Source organism: Pimephales promelas, chromosome 20 (genome assembly GCF_988280905.1).
Source record: "Pimephales promelas chromosome 20, fPimPro1.hap1.1, whole genome shotgun sequence".
Taxonomy (NCBI): Eukaryota; Metazoa; Chordata; class Actinopteri; order Cypriniformes; family Leuciscidae; genus Pimephales; species Pimephales promelas.
In genome coordinates this window covers 25,894,868-25,909,804 of record NC_142788.1, presented here as the reverse complement: position 1 = coordinate 25,909,804, position 14,937 = coordinate 25,894,868, and the positions used below count along the sequence as shown (strand labels likewise).

Below are 14,937 nucleotides of genomic sequence, written 5' to 3'. Positions count from 1 at the left end.
GCAAGATGCTATCCTATTAATATGGGCCAACATTTCTAAAGAATGCTTTCAGCACCGTGTTGAATCAATGCCACATAGAATTAAGGCAATTCTGAAGGCGAAAGGGGGTCAAACACAGTATTAGTATGGTGTTCCTAATAATCATTTAGGTGTATATACCGCAATATACAGTATAAATGCCATTGTTTTCTGTATGTTACTTTAATGGCTAAATAGGCTACCTTGTATTTCTAAGCAGGCAGAAAATCTTATCTAGCAACATTGTTTTGACCTATTTGATTGCCTATTATCAGTACTTATTGTACTGGTTGGAGTTGTTTGACTTTATTGTGAATGTCTTTTTTTTTTTTTCTCATGAGCTATGGGCACTCCCTGGAAAGGTTGCAGGAAAAAAAAATACTGGTTCAAAGTCTTTCTTCCCTCTCATACATTTAAGTTAGACTGGTTAAAAGTTAATCCAGGACACAGAAATATTTCGCAGGCTCATAGTTTATTTATCAATGAAAAAGCATGAATCGGGAAGTCATTAACATTTATATCACATTCAAATGCTTGAAATGCAATTAGTCTGAGGACAGCACTTAAATCCCATATTAAATTGTCAGCAGCAGTAATCGTATCAGATTAAGCTCACAACACTCCTGCCATTTGAGATGAGTTTATTGCTGTTATTTGAATGTGAAATAAAAAGCTCCCTTCATTAATAATAGTCATATTAATGACAACGTTTGAACTTTGAACTAATCCTCGTCTAAATCATCTTTCTTCAGATCAGATGCACTGATTTTACAGCACCACTGCAAGAGTTAAAGCTCCTCCAGTCGGACAGTTGACAGAAGCAACTGTGTACTGTTCTGCTGTTCATTGACGACAAAAGGCAAGAGTCCTGCCTCCGTCGACACCTCCACCAATCCCAGTGTGTGGAGCAGGCGAGCCTTCAGCAGCCTTCCCCAAATCTACTCTTAAAGCCCACAAGACAAGATCGTGTGACAGCAGCGTAATAGCTACTATAGAGGAGAGCATGATCTGCCATGAGACCCTTCATGTCTCAAGGGCACATTTAACGACTAATGAAGGATTCTGCAGCGAAGAGAAACGGATCGTACTAGAACTTTAAACGGCAAGGATTAATCCGAGTTTTTTTTTAGAGAGGTAAGTTTGATTGTTTTTATGCTTTCATTTGCGCGTCGAGTAGTCGCGTGGCATGCGCGGAAACTGCGTGCAACTATTTTCTGCGTCGAAACGTGAGGCAGCCTACTGCAGAAAAAAAAAGAAAAACAGACAGATTTAACTATTTATTGAGTAAACTTTAGAGAGAGAGAGAGAGAGAGAGAGAGAGAGAGAGAGAGAGAGTTTTAAAGGGTAGACAGGGCAGAGTAGTAAATATTGAATAGTTTATTACATAAATATTACATGCTCATTGCATATTTCGAACTTTATTGTACAGTTCACATTTTGCCCGTAATTAATAGTTTTAGTAATAATTACAAAAAGTAATAGGACAAAAATTCAGCGCTTTGCATAGTCATGAAGTATAATAGGCCTACACGTTTGTAACATGAATGCTACACTTGACACTTGAATGCTAGAAAAATCACCCAACTAAGATTTTTAAGTAAAATCAAAGTGACAAAATTAATACACGGAGTACGTTCATTGCATATTTCGAATAGCCTACATTGAATTGCATTACTAAAGTAAATCGAGTTCTGAAAACTTACAAACGACTGGCATGATTGTGGCAAGTTAAATAGATGGAAACACAGGCGAACTGTTAACGAGACATTTAAAGTGTCTTTTAAAAAAACAATGTTGTCTTCTGAGTTTGCAGTGAACACATGTAGGTGTTGACACTGCCTGCCTGTAGGTGTCAGGGTTATTCTCGGACATTCTGCAATAGACAGGGGGCGCTAGAATCACCACTGCATTAAATCAGCAATTAAAGATTTCCAGTCCTGATTAATGTGCTACTTCAGCTTCCTGTGGCAATGCCTAATGACAGATCTATAGACTTAGACCTTTAGTAGTGTATGTTTTAAGGATGAGTTAGACTTTAATGTTTGCTTATAGAAAGATTGGGTGTAGTTGACAATCAATATGAGTGCACATTACCCTTTACATTTTCAATGTTTCATTAGTTGTTTTAGATTTCATGATTGTTTTAAATTTGGTAAATACTTATCATTACTTATTATGATATTATAGTATGTGTAAAATCTCTGTTGAAGTGGTTATTGCATTTCTATAGCTACAGAGTTCTTTTTCTTCATTTCAGTGCATGGGCCAAGGAATGCTATAATGTAATTACTAGCTTCAGTATTGAAGTTAGACTTTAGTGGTCAAATTCCCAGAAATGAACAATGTTGCTTTCTTGGATGTCTTACATACAGCTGATATGCTGATAGCAGCAGTACAGTTGGTCTTTTATGCTAACAAGAAAGCATACAATAGTGAAAACTGAGAGAGTAAACTAAACAGAGTCAAAACTAAACACTTTTTATATAAAGTAGATCACACACAATAGCTTTTTTTAATAAACAATGAGTTGTCTCACACATTACAGGATCACTTTATATGCTTGGTTTCCAATTAACTAAGACTATTTGTGTGCACACAATTTGTGTGTTCACATTCATGTTTTAATGTTGACATACAGCTATTACAGTAATTTCTTTCCAGTGTCTCACTCACTCACAAGGTAGGAGGTATTGATAGCTTAGCCATTAGCTTCTGCTTGGATGTTTTCTAAAATATTCTTGTGGAGTGAGACAGAGTAATTGATTGCACCGAATATGGTAACATGCACTTTTAGAACCTGACTTCAGTTGTTTTTGCCTAGTCATTGAATATTTGAAGGATTATATTCACTTTGTACAACACTGAAAAAATGCCAAGGCTAATTATAATCTGATTGACGTGTGTATACAGTTCATATTGAACGGCGTCTAGCTATCTAGGTCTGTTAACGGAGACTTCGCAAAACGGGACTGGTGTGATGATTACAGTCGGATTAAATTATTACAAATTATTGTTTTAGTCTGACTGAAATTTAACTTAAAAAGTGCATGTAGACATACTGACTGAGATAAGAAAAATCATGTTTCAAAGACACTTCAGTTAGACAGCCATGAAAACAACAAAAAAAAGTCTATAAGTATTGCTAATGCGAAATTTGTTTCTTGTTTTTTATAGACAGAGAAAGACCTGCATCATTCATAACAGGGAACCGTACAAGTGGCCGCCGTGCTAGGGACAGGCCGTAGCCAGGAATGGTGGATCACTTGCTGCTTGATGCAGAGACTTTCTTTCCTTACACTTGTTTGCTGCCAGCCCACAACCCATCGGATATGGTGACAGACGAGGGGGTGTACCATATGCTTCCATCTCCATTCTCAGAGGATAACCTGAGTGACTCATCTAGCCCACGTTCCTGTTCCAGCCCTGAGTCTCAGGTGTTGGGCTCTAGTTGTGGGAGTAACTCAAGTGGAGAAAGCCAAGATGGCCTTCTTGACTTCCTTCACTCTCAGTCCCTAACTTTGAGCCAAAACTTGTCCTCCTCTTCCATTTTATCTCCCATGGTCCCTCCTGTCCTTCCCATGGGTCTGGCTTGGGAGTCACGACGGGACCGCACCACCAAAGAGGAGTGCTTCGAGTTCCCTGTTTTCCCTGGAGATTTGGAGGACCATGCTGGGCTACTGTTCCAGCCAACTCTGGAGGAGATCGAAGAGTTCCTAGAGGAGAACATGGAAGTGGTGGCCTTGAAGGAGGAAGCCGGTGAGGGTCTAGTGACCCGTACAAGCATCCAAGGAGCTATATCAGAACCTTGGTCCCAAAGCTTAGACCAAACAGTGCCTGTTTCAAGTGACATAGTCAGCGCCATTTCTGATCCAAAAAGTGTGCAATCCACAGTAGGGGCCTCCACGAATCCTCAAAGCTCACTGAAAAAGGAGGACTCTTCAGGGAAGGTTGTGGTGGTGGAGAATCCTAGCATGCCTGTGATCCTACAGCTTCAGCCCATTCAAGTGAAACAGGAATTGAGCCCTAAAACAGCCCCCTCGCCACCAACACCACAACCTGCCTCGGACATCAAAATAACCCAGCTCCTTGTAAACATCCAGGGTCAAACATTCGCCCTGGTACCTCAGGTGATCCCTCAAGCCAGCCTTAACAGCTCTTCGTCCAAGTTTGTCCGTATCGCCCCGGTTCCCATTGCCGCCAAGCCCTTAGGTCTCGGGGAGAACGGAGCAGGGGACGGCCAGGAAGCAGGGCTTGTAGTTGGGGGTCACAAATTCCAAAAGAGCTCGGTAGCTGATCTTATTAAAATGCACAAGTGTACTTTCCCTGGCTGTGCCAAGATGTACACCAAGAGCAGCCACCTGAAGGCCCACCTGAGGAGACACACAGGCGAGAAACCTTTTGCCTGCACTTGGCCTGGCTGTGGCTGGAGGTGAGTGTACAAGGACAGGTATCCACAACTTATACATTTTGGGCAGAGAGGCCAACAGATTTTTGTTCAGTACAGTTACAAATGTGATTGTTGTACACATGTTTTTTTTTTCCCCCACTCAAACACTGAGGTTAGCTGTCAAGGTCTGCATGTGTACAAAGGGCTTTCACTCTAATGAGTTGTAGTTATTGCGAAAGCAGTGTGGTACATCATTATCTTTGTTGTCCATGAATGAACTTCAAACAGAGGCTGCTTAGGACTCTATGTGGACTTGCCAAATCTAAAGATATGTTAGCTTATTACCCATATTCCTTGCTTTTAAGGCATTTGGTACATTTTAAAGGTAGTGCACATTGTTGCAAGTGTCCAACCCTGCTCTCGGAGGGCCAATGTTCTGCAGAGTTAAGCTCCAACCTACCCCAACACATTTGCTTGGAAGTTTCTAGAAATCCTGAGGAACACTATTAGCTGGTTCAGGTGTGGTTGATTCTGGAAGGAATAGTGTCCCTCCAGGAGCAGAATTGAACACCCCTGAATTGCATGAGCCATTTCACATCAGACTTTCCAATGTAACGTAAAGGATAGCTTGTACATTTTTGTAAAGCAAGTTTGGTTACTACCTTTACTTGAAAGGTGATAATGTTGCATTTAAAATGCAATGGGGCATGCTAGACCACTGAAATTTTTTAGCATGTTTCTGCAAGAAAACGATACTATTTTGATAGTATAGTTACTATAACAGCTGAACTATGATCACGTCAGTGATAAAAGCAGTTTAGTTAGCGTTGCTACTTTACTCCCCGAACATTGCTTGATAATCACTTTGTATTGTAGCTGTAAATTTCATTCACAATTTGTCCTTAGATTTTGGGTCTTGTTTTGTGTTATCTCTACTGTTTGCAGATTAGATAAAGTCTTTGAAGAGGCAGACTTTGCCCTATTCACTGCTTCATTTGTTTACTCTTAGTCTATGTCCACCTCCAATCTTTCTGAACAGGCCTGGATACTGTGTAAAGTGCACCAGCAGTTGTAGTGAGGTCAGGATTGACAGGATAGATAACGTTTCAAGTGCCGGTCTTTAAAAGAGACGAGTTTGGTTCTTATATTTTTGTATGTTTGTGGGTGATGTTTACTCTGAAGTGTCATCTTCAAATGATTGATTACATTACTTTCCAAGTTTGAGTAACTACATTCTTCAAGAGAGGTCTGTTATCAGTGACCTTGTTTAGCCTTGCTTCTGGATAGTAGTTGGCAGTGACTGTCCTTCAGCAGTCTGAGAGTCTGATTGAGGTCTCCGGGACACTGTCAGGAAATGGATGTAGGGAAGAAAGCAACAGAAGAATGCCCCATTGGCTGCCTCAAGCCTGGCTTCAGCAATGCTTTGCCTGCATTTTTAGCATTCCTTTGGTACTCCGCAAATAAAAGTGTCCAAGTGACACAAACACACAAAACCATGCTCACACTTAGATTGGAAATTTCTTAGACCCAAAAGCACTCACAATAGCTTTCAACATGGTACTTGACTGGCTTGGCTTGGCTGCGGCATGCTAACGTCTTTGCACACACGTCCTGTGCTTTGCTATTTCTCTTAGAGGGCCATACACCTGGAAACAAACCAGGAAGTACATACAACTTGCACACAAAGGTTGATAGAGGACAAAACCTGCATGAAAAGCTGCAATGGAACTGATATAGTTTGCAGTATAAACATATGAGAGTGCTCATCTGGTTTTCAAATGGAAAATGCAGATTTGGAATAAAGTCGAGGGCATAGTAGATTGCAAATGAATTACAAAAATGTGCATTTGAACGGCTAGTTAATAAAGTTAGTTAATAGCATGCTGTAGAGCGTGCTGGAACAGCTCTGTTTGTGAGCTCTGACGTCCAACAAGGAGGGGCACCTCATCCCATCCTATCCCACAGGGCAACAATTAGTCCACCACCGTCCCATCCCAACATGCTTCAAAGACTTACTCACATAGAATGAGAGATACTTTGTCAGTCAAAAAAACATCACAGTTTGCTTGGCATCATGCAGTAGATAACCTATGCTATGTGAGTAAGATGTTGATATTGTCTCTTTTGTTTATGAAATGAGAATCATCTTGCTTGTTTTGTTAGTCATGTTGTCGCTGCAGGGGTTTTATTTTTGGATTGAGCACAAAGCTAATGCATTACTGTTAGCATAGCTTCAACCGTACTTTTCCTGTCTAAGCTTGTTGTAAAACTGGAAGAAAAGCCTAGCTGGAGAGAGAGAGAGAGAGAGACTGTTTTTTTTATAGCCTTGCAAATACTCTACACATGTTCCCAGTACATTAGAAACAGATACTACCTCGCCTATGGCTTCATGTGAAACCTTGGCATGGGGTTGAGCAAGAGTTTGTTCTCCTGGTTTTCTCATTTCAGAAAGAAGTACACACTATCTTCAGATGCTTTTTATTGAGTAAGGTATATATCGGTAGTATAAAGGTAGTGTAAAGTTGACAGTTATTTGTATACCAGGGATGTAATATAACTAATTTCCCAGGAGTCTCTATTACTTTGGTCTGTGCAGGGTACATGGTATAAGTTGAGAAAGAGAGAACTGCAAATTAAGTTAAAGATAAGAAATATAAGAAGAAGGAGGTGTTTAAGTTGCTTTCAGAAAACATTAACAGTCGTGAATGTGGTGCAAATCTACTTTTGGAACTTGAGCACTGGGTTAAGCGCCAAGTTAAATATAGTTGCTCATTAGATCTGCTCCGAGCTCAAACCATTTGCTGCTCAGTTGTGAAGACACTGAGCAATTGTTTAACAGTTTTAATGTACATGCATGCATCAAACTATTCAACTCGAAGCCTGTGAAAAGGATTTCTCGCTTTTCATTTTGTTACTCAGTAACTCCAGCACTATTTTTACCTTTTGTCTGATTTCACAGCAACGATTGCTTTTACGAAATCACAAATATGAGGGAAGACACTGGGACAGTCGGGTTTATTAATGTCCAAGTAGGCTTTGATTTATTGTTTTGTATTTTCAAAATGCACGACTTCACAAACTTTTATTCCATAATCTGATGGATTTCTTCACTAAAAAAAGGATAATCAGTTGGAAAAAACGAAATCCTGAAACTGTGGCGTAACGTAGGGTAATGGTTTTAAAAAGAAAAGAGGATAGTTGTTTCCGAAGTTGGACATATTTGAATGATTACCTTGATTTCAAAGACGCTTCAATCACTTAGGCCCTCTGCCTTTTTTAGACGCGGTCATAAAACAAAATACAAACGAAAGTAGTGCAGTGCTTTTCACAATGCATGAGCTTCACAGAGGGGGGAAAAAATGCAAAACATGAATCGGATAAGTGCGCAACCATTGATATTTGGCTTTATCTCTGGATTCTTCTTGCAGATTCTCCCGGTCGGACGAGCTGTCACGGCACCGTCGGTCTCACTCTGGAGTTAAGCCCTACCAGTGCCCTGTCTGCGAGAAGAAATTTGCCCGCAGCGATCACCTGTCCAAACATATCAAAGTCCATCGCTTTCCACGAAGCAGCAGGACAGCGCGCACTGCACACTGACCCCACACAGGCCCCCTCCACAGAGAGAGATAGAGATAGAAAGAACGGAGAGAGAGAGAAGGACAGAATCATTTGTGGTACTGTGATAATTTATTACGTGAGGCTTGGATGAACTGAAGAAGAGTTGGTTCTGAAACTGTTACTTGACTTGTCGGGCTCACAGATGTTGTACGCTTCGTAGATTGTATTTTTGTAGTGTTCACGATTGTTTTCTATGTTCCGAGAACAAATGTTTTTGCAACATGTAACATTCAAAGTATTTTGTTTTTGTTGTACTTTTGAGGTATGAATTGTTGATGTATCTGCCAGTCATCAACATTCCTTGCTCAATATCACGATAAAGTCGCTTCTTTTTGCCAACGTAACGCGTTTAGCTCCTCTAAACAAAAAAACAAACAAAAAAAAAACAAAAAAAAAAACTTGGGTTCATTTGAACTACTGATCATTGGTAGGGCTGTGCCATTATAAGCTATTGGCAAACATGGAGGCTCTTCCTCTTGACTTTCAGTTGTATGCTAGTAAACTGTGAAACGCCTCTTGGAGAGACCATAGAGCGAATCAACGGAAGTCAAAACACGCACATTTGTCGTATGTGAATCGGCCTCGTGATCAGTATTGAAATTTTTCCCCTTATGTTGTCAACACAAAACCTTTCTTCTTTTCATTTTGGTCATTTTATTGGTTGCTTTCATCATAAAAAAAACAAAAACCTTCCATGCCTTTCTATAATCTAAATGTTTGCAGCTGGGGCCAAGGCATTTGTGGTGAAGCGTTTGCGGTTCGAAAATATTTTTGACAGCAATGCAACACATTTTACATCTGAGAAATCCCATGATCCGAGTCAAGTCAGTTGATGGCTAAGCTAGGTCAAAGCACACGTATCAACCATTTGTAACCTGCCTCAAACAGTCCTTTTGACCTGGGACTACTTCACGATCTGCCAAAATGTCTCCGCGAGACAAGCTTGAATGACAGAAACTGGAATTGCAAGGTGCTAACCGGCTTGGGAAATGTAGTCTGGAGCTCATCTGGAGTTCAGAGAGGACATTCTTCATGGGAACTGTAGTCATGGACGCAGCTTGACTACTGATAGGGCATGTGTTCGCTAAAGAATGCGTGCGGGATGCTGATAGTTAATGCTAATATTTAACTAAATTATACCGTGTTGTACAGTATAATTCGATTTTTAGCAGAGCTTCGGATCAACCTTGGCAATGCAATCTGTTCTATGCAACCTGTTTTTGCCAAAACAATAGTCTGAATGGAAACAACGAGTGCCTCAGGTGATGAATCAACTTGTTGCACTTTGTACTGCACCGACAGGCACAACAGCCAGCGGTACCTATATGAGTTTGAAGAACCAATCATCTTCTCTACTTGTGGTTTAGAGGAACACATCGAAACGATTATGGTATCATTTTGCTGCTCTGCTTACAATATTTAGGGAAATCTGATCTCAGATCCGACATCGCAGGGCAGAGCGGGCAGAAACTAGAACCACTCAGACCTCTCGCAGACCAGAAGATTCCTCTAGGAATGAAGGAAACACATTTGTCTACATACAGTACATGAATGTTTTGCTGCTGTTGGTGCCTGTTTAACACACAAACCAGTGCCAAACGTGTTTTTGTTGCTCTCGGAAAGAGTAAACCGCGCAAAGAGTCCATGATTGCTTCCGTTCAAAAGCCCACGCACTTAAAACACAGAAAAATGACGTCACGAGTAACACAGACACCCAGGCGGAGGCTGCGTACCGTTAGTGATGCATTCCTTGCCGTCTACATGAAAGTCTAGGTGAAATCGGTGCTTATGGCCAACATTGAATGTATGTATACTGTATGTACAGACTTTGTACAAAATGTTGTTGGATCAGAGAGTACCGGATATTCTTTTGCTGACGTATCTCATTTCTTTGATTGTATAAATGTCCCCTGTAAAATGTAAACCAATGTACATAATAACAATTCAATATATATATAAATATTATATATTTTTCTTGATATACATCAGATGCATTTACAAATAAATTGAAAATAAGAACTTTTTGTTTTCGAGTTCCTCTGTTTTCTTGACATACTGGAGAATGTGAATGCAAAAAGCGACATGACTGATTTGTTGTGAATGGAAACAGCTGCACTGCATTGTTTGTTAGTGCAAACTTAGTTGAACAACAATTTGCAGAGTGCATTTCTAGCTTCTGATATACAATGTTGCCTTAGAATGACTCATGGCCTCATACCAGTGATGTCTAATTATAGTTGTACCCATTCAAAATACTATGTAAGGGGTCGAGAGAAATCGTGCCTTATAATTCCACTCATTTTGAAACGTTCATTTTGATAAACGAGTTCTAACAGGAGAGTCACAAACGCGCATCCAGAGCAAGGCGAAACTTAAACTATATTTTTTGTTTTAAATGAGCGATCGTTTCGCTTGATAAGACTCTTATTCACCGTCTGAAATCGTTTAAAGCCCTTTGAACAGTGAAACTGCATGTCTTTTGGACCTTGAACCGTTTGGTTCCCACTGAAGTCCATTATATGCAGAAAATCCTGGAATATTTTCATCAAAAACCTTAATTTCTTTTCGACTGAAGAAAGAATGACATGGACATCTTGGATGATACGGGGGTGAGTAAATTATCAGCAAATTTTTTAAAAAAAAGTGAACTACTTTAATTACTGATTTTTTGGTGTTTTATTTTGTTTACTGGATTTTTGTGTTTATTTCCTCGTAGGGTACGACTGCTCGTACTGTAGTCCGCAAACATAATCAGATTCATTAACATCTAAACAACATCTCAAACAAGAACAACAACCAATAGTACAGGAGTCCAGTGCATGTGTTTAAGCTGAGTCACCCAGGATAAGGACATATTGAGTATGATGCTCATGAAGGGCCCTGATGTTTATGGCTGACAACTCCAATTTATGTTGCTCCCTTCACAAGCCCCCAACCACATGTGGCACTCCTAAAGATGAGAGGGAAGGAGTCGGGAACAGAGGAATGCAGTGAAGTGATTCTCTTTTTATGGCCATCTGTTGGACATGCTCACTGGTATGAAGGTGATCCTCAGTAGATATATCTCCAGACATTAGCTAATATGACTGATCTTGGACCTGTTTGACCATAAACGGCAGTCCTGTCAGGATGACTCCAGATTTGGTTCTGGAAAAATTAATTATTATTTTTTATTGTTTTCTATCATGAGGTCTTAGAGGAGAGTCAGCTGTTTACAGAGTGCTGGCAAATTTAGGTTCATAGTAAGAAATTAACTTTCAGTGGATCGTTTGCAGTAATGAATAATACACTTATTGCATTTAATCCACCTATTCTATTCTATGTCAGCAAGTACTTTTGAGCTTCTTGATTTATTACATTATACTATTCGTGCAACTTATTAAATGAACGTGTGTTATGATTTTATTTTGTTTTTTAAGCTATTAATCAGTCTTCCCGTGGTGGCTTCAACACTCACAGTTGTTTCCTCAGCTCTTCGGGTCTTGCTGTGCTCTGGGAAACGCAATGGTCTCCCAGCCATTTGACAGATTTATTTTTGGAGCATTTGCCGTTGTTGGAAAGAGTAGTAGATCCATCTGTCATGACAACAAGGTAACTTTGGGTCAAGCGCATGACAGGTCACAGGAAATGATGTGGTGAATTATTTTATTAACGATTAAACGGAGTTGCTTACAAATGAGGCATTCATTGAAACCTGAATAGGGATGCATTTTCCATTTGGTAAATTTCTGTAAGATTTCATACCATTTTAAAAGGGCAACCAGGCGAGATCTAAAGTATACAGATATAAATTTGTTGCCCATTCTTAATGGGAAAGTGCCAGCAACATTGCTCAAAAAGGTTGCCCCACCTTCAGGCAATGAATGTCTTTAAATATTAATCAGTTGCATTGTGCAATTTATAATAAAATACTAATAAAAATGAATATGAACAGGCGAAACATTTAAAATCAAATTGCTGCTCTTCCTGTTATTAATGTTATGGCCTTCTTTAATTGACAACAATATGACATCTGTAAAAAAATATTGTTGGTTTAACTTAAAAAATAGGTAACCTGGTTGCCTTAAAATTTTAAGTTCATTAAAATTGAAAAAATTGAGTTAATACAATGAAGGAGATTGATTTAATCATCAGAAACTCAAAATATTATGTTATCTGAACTACATAAATTATCTAAGTTGATTTGACAAAAGAAAAAATGTTGTGATTACAAATCATGAAAAAAAATTTTTCAGTGGAAGAAATTATGAATTAAAAATATTAAATATTTACTAAAATAGTAGAAGGAAATAATTGATGTTTTTATTTATTAATATATATCTACACATACTGTGTGTGTGTGTGTGTGTTTGTGAGAAGGGGAAGATTTTTTATATGACAACTCCATTAACTTTTGAACTGACAGCTCAAATTATGTCACTTTTTTAAAATGATAAAAGTAGTGATAAACCAAAATTCAAAATATAAAACTGATTGATAGTGTTTGTTTTAAATTAATTTTAATTTCATAATTTTTAATAGCATTTTATTATAAAAATACTATTAAAATCGTATTAATACACTAAATAATATTTCTATAATATATAATGTAAAAGTTCTGAATAATAATAATAATACAATACATTAAAAAGAAAAAAGTATATACTCCTAATATTTATTAAAAGTATTCCTTCACATGAACTAATATTTTTTATAGTATAGTTACAAGTTTATAATATATCTTCATTCAATTATTAAAAATGAACATTCTCCTCCTAAAAAGCAGGGCATTTTTAACTCTCTGTGGAAGCTGACAGCTTTAGTTTGAAAAACAACTCACTGGTGTGCATGTGTGAGATGATTTATGAATATTCCTGCACATTTTGTTCCCTCTGCACAGGATTTCATTATAACTCACAGCTTTGCGGTGAACATTTGTAGGATTCTCAATCGAACCTCTGACCGCAACATTACCATCAGATTCATCCCAAATAATAAAACACAGATTTGAACATTGTTGCAGCATGTGGTGAGTACTCTGAAGGCTTTCTTTCTCTCTGCGATTCAGTTTTCATGTTGTCATATCCAAACTTCATGCGGACGGGATTCTTTTTTTTTCTTGCAGGAGGGATCAGAATTTTAGATCCAAGTCCAAAGGAGATAAATGTGTATAAACTCGATCTTTTCATCGAGATCACAGTCTAGAAGGAACAGAGGAGCTGTTGGCAGCTCCTCTCACCTCTGTTTCCATGCTGAGACGCATTCTTTTCTTCCGGTAATAAAACATAGGCTATCTATCCCTCTAACAGTTAATTCAATGTGAGTCTGAAGAGATGACGGCAAAGCCTGCTTTGCTGCAGTCACTGTGTGCACAAAATGTTTTCTGTTTTCACATGCAAGAAATGAACTTGAATACATCGCTGCACAGCATACCCAGTGAACAGGGAGCATTCTCAGAACTTTCTGTCGAGGTTCTCTCAAAGTTCTGAACAAATACAACGTCTATTCAAAGTGATTAATAGAGTGCCGAAGTTACGACGTCACTCTGTAAGCCAAAACGTGGAAGTGAGTTAGCATTTTAGCACTACCGATTCCCTCGCTCTAAAGTCTATGGGATTTTTGAATGGGTTTTTGCTAAATCGCCTGAAATAAGGTCTGTGGAGAACAAAGGCTCTAAATATTTTCCTGTTTTGATCTATGACATAGAACACACAGTTATTATAACCTGTGTGTGTGTTGTTTTTGTTTTTTTAAACTTTATTGTGTCTGCTTGTGTTTTTTTTAAAAAACTTTAGGCTTCAAAATGTATAGATTTTGGATTGATTTGGATTGTAAAGATTATCTTGATAGACGAAACGTGTAAGGGTCACAACTCTTTGTTAAACACAGATCTTATTTTTTGCGATTTTCCAAAAGTCTATGGGGAAAATGCATAGCTTTTCGATCGAGGGAACCCATGCGCCGCTGTCTTCCGAGTTGTCCTACAAATTGACGTCATCACTTCGTGTCACATGTTCTCAAAACATTAACAAAGACATTATACTGTACATCATTCACGAAGCATTTTTTTCTGAAACGTTTTAGTTGGACGTTCATCTAATGTTATTTAAATGTTGCTAAAAAAATATTGTAAAAAAAAAAGTAAGTTACCTGGTTGCCTTAAAATTGAGTTCATTGAACTTAAAAATTTGAATTAAAGAGATATTTCACCCAAAATCAAAATGTTGTCATCATTTACTCAACCTATTTGAGTTTCTTTCTTTTGCTGAACACAATAGAAGATATTTAAAAGAATTACAGTCGACGGAACTCATTGACTTCCATAGTATTTTTCTTACTACGAAGTCAATGGCTACGCCAACTCTTTGATTACCACTCTTTAAATTATCTTTTTTTGTGTTCATCATATTCATCAAACTCATGTGATGTATATAAAACATATAGGTAAATGGACTTGACATTTTATAATTCTGTATTTTCTGTAAGCAGAAAACAACTGGATTCCGATGTTCTCAGATTCAGTTCTCATTGATATGTTTTGCCGACCAAATCACGCTGTTTTTACTTCATTTTCGGCCTTGGCTTTTCCGGTTCAGTATGTCTACCTTGGTTGTTTCGCCGATTGTGTAGTATAAATGCAGATATCGGATATGGGTCACTTTTAAAAGCCGGTTGGATATAATCCACAAATCGGAACTGGGCATCAAGACCTGCAGTGTAAATGCGGCCTGCGTCAGGCTCAAACCTTGGCAGCCATTCCTTTCCCTGGCGAGTACAAGCCTGAAAACAGAAGTGCATTTGTTAGCTGTGAAGCCCTTTTTTCCTTCCCAGCTCAAAGGAAAGGCAATTGATTGCTGAAGAGAAAGGACAGCAACACAATACAAGATGTCAAGCACGGAAAAACCCTGTCTAATATCTCACATCGCTATTAGGTT

General features: G+C 38.5%; 1 protein-coding gene and 1 long non-coding RNA gene across 2 annotated transcripts in view; one reads left to right on the top strand and one right to left on the bottom strand.

Moving 5' to 3' along the window:
- Window positions 1-786: 786 nt before the first annotated feature.
- klf15 (Kruppel like factor 15) lies at window positions 787-10,042 on the top strand. Its single transcript, XM_039651823.2, has 3 exons — window positions 787-1,152; window positions 3,193-4,447; window positions 7,834-10,042. Exons 2-3 carry the CDS (start codon window positions 3,270-3,272, stop codon window positions 8,000-8,002), a joined length of 1,347 nt encoding a protein of 448 aa, XP_039507757.1. The 5' UTR covers window positions 787-1,152; window positions 3,193-3,269; the 3' UTR covers window positions 8,003-10,042.
- Window positions 10,043-14,356: 4,314 nt separating this feature from the next.
- Window positions 14,357-14,937, bottom strand: part of LOC120463289 (uncharacterized) — a 36,129-nt gene continuing 35,548 nt past the window's right edge. The window contains exon 4 of the long non-coding RNA XR_016148039.1: window positions 14,357-14,782. This is a non-coding gene — a long non-coding RNA (uncharacterized LOC120463289). The remainder of the gene's footprint in view (window positions 14,783-14,937) is intronic.

Bases quoted from the DNA above. Each gene is read 5' to 3' on its own strand.
- klf15 (XM_039651823.2), top strand. From the start codon at position 3,270: ATGGTGGATCACTTGCTGCTTGATGCAGAGACTTTCTTTCCTTACACT. The intron at 4,448-7,833 runs GTGAGTGTACAA...TTCTTCTTGCAG, and splicing joins TGGCCTGGCTGTGGCTGGAG to ATTCTCCCGGTCGGACGAGC.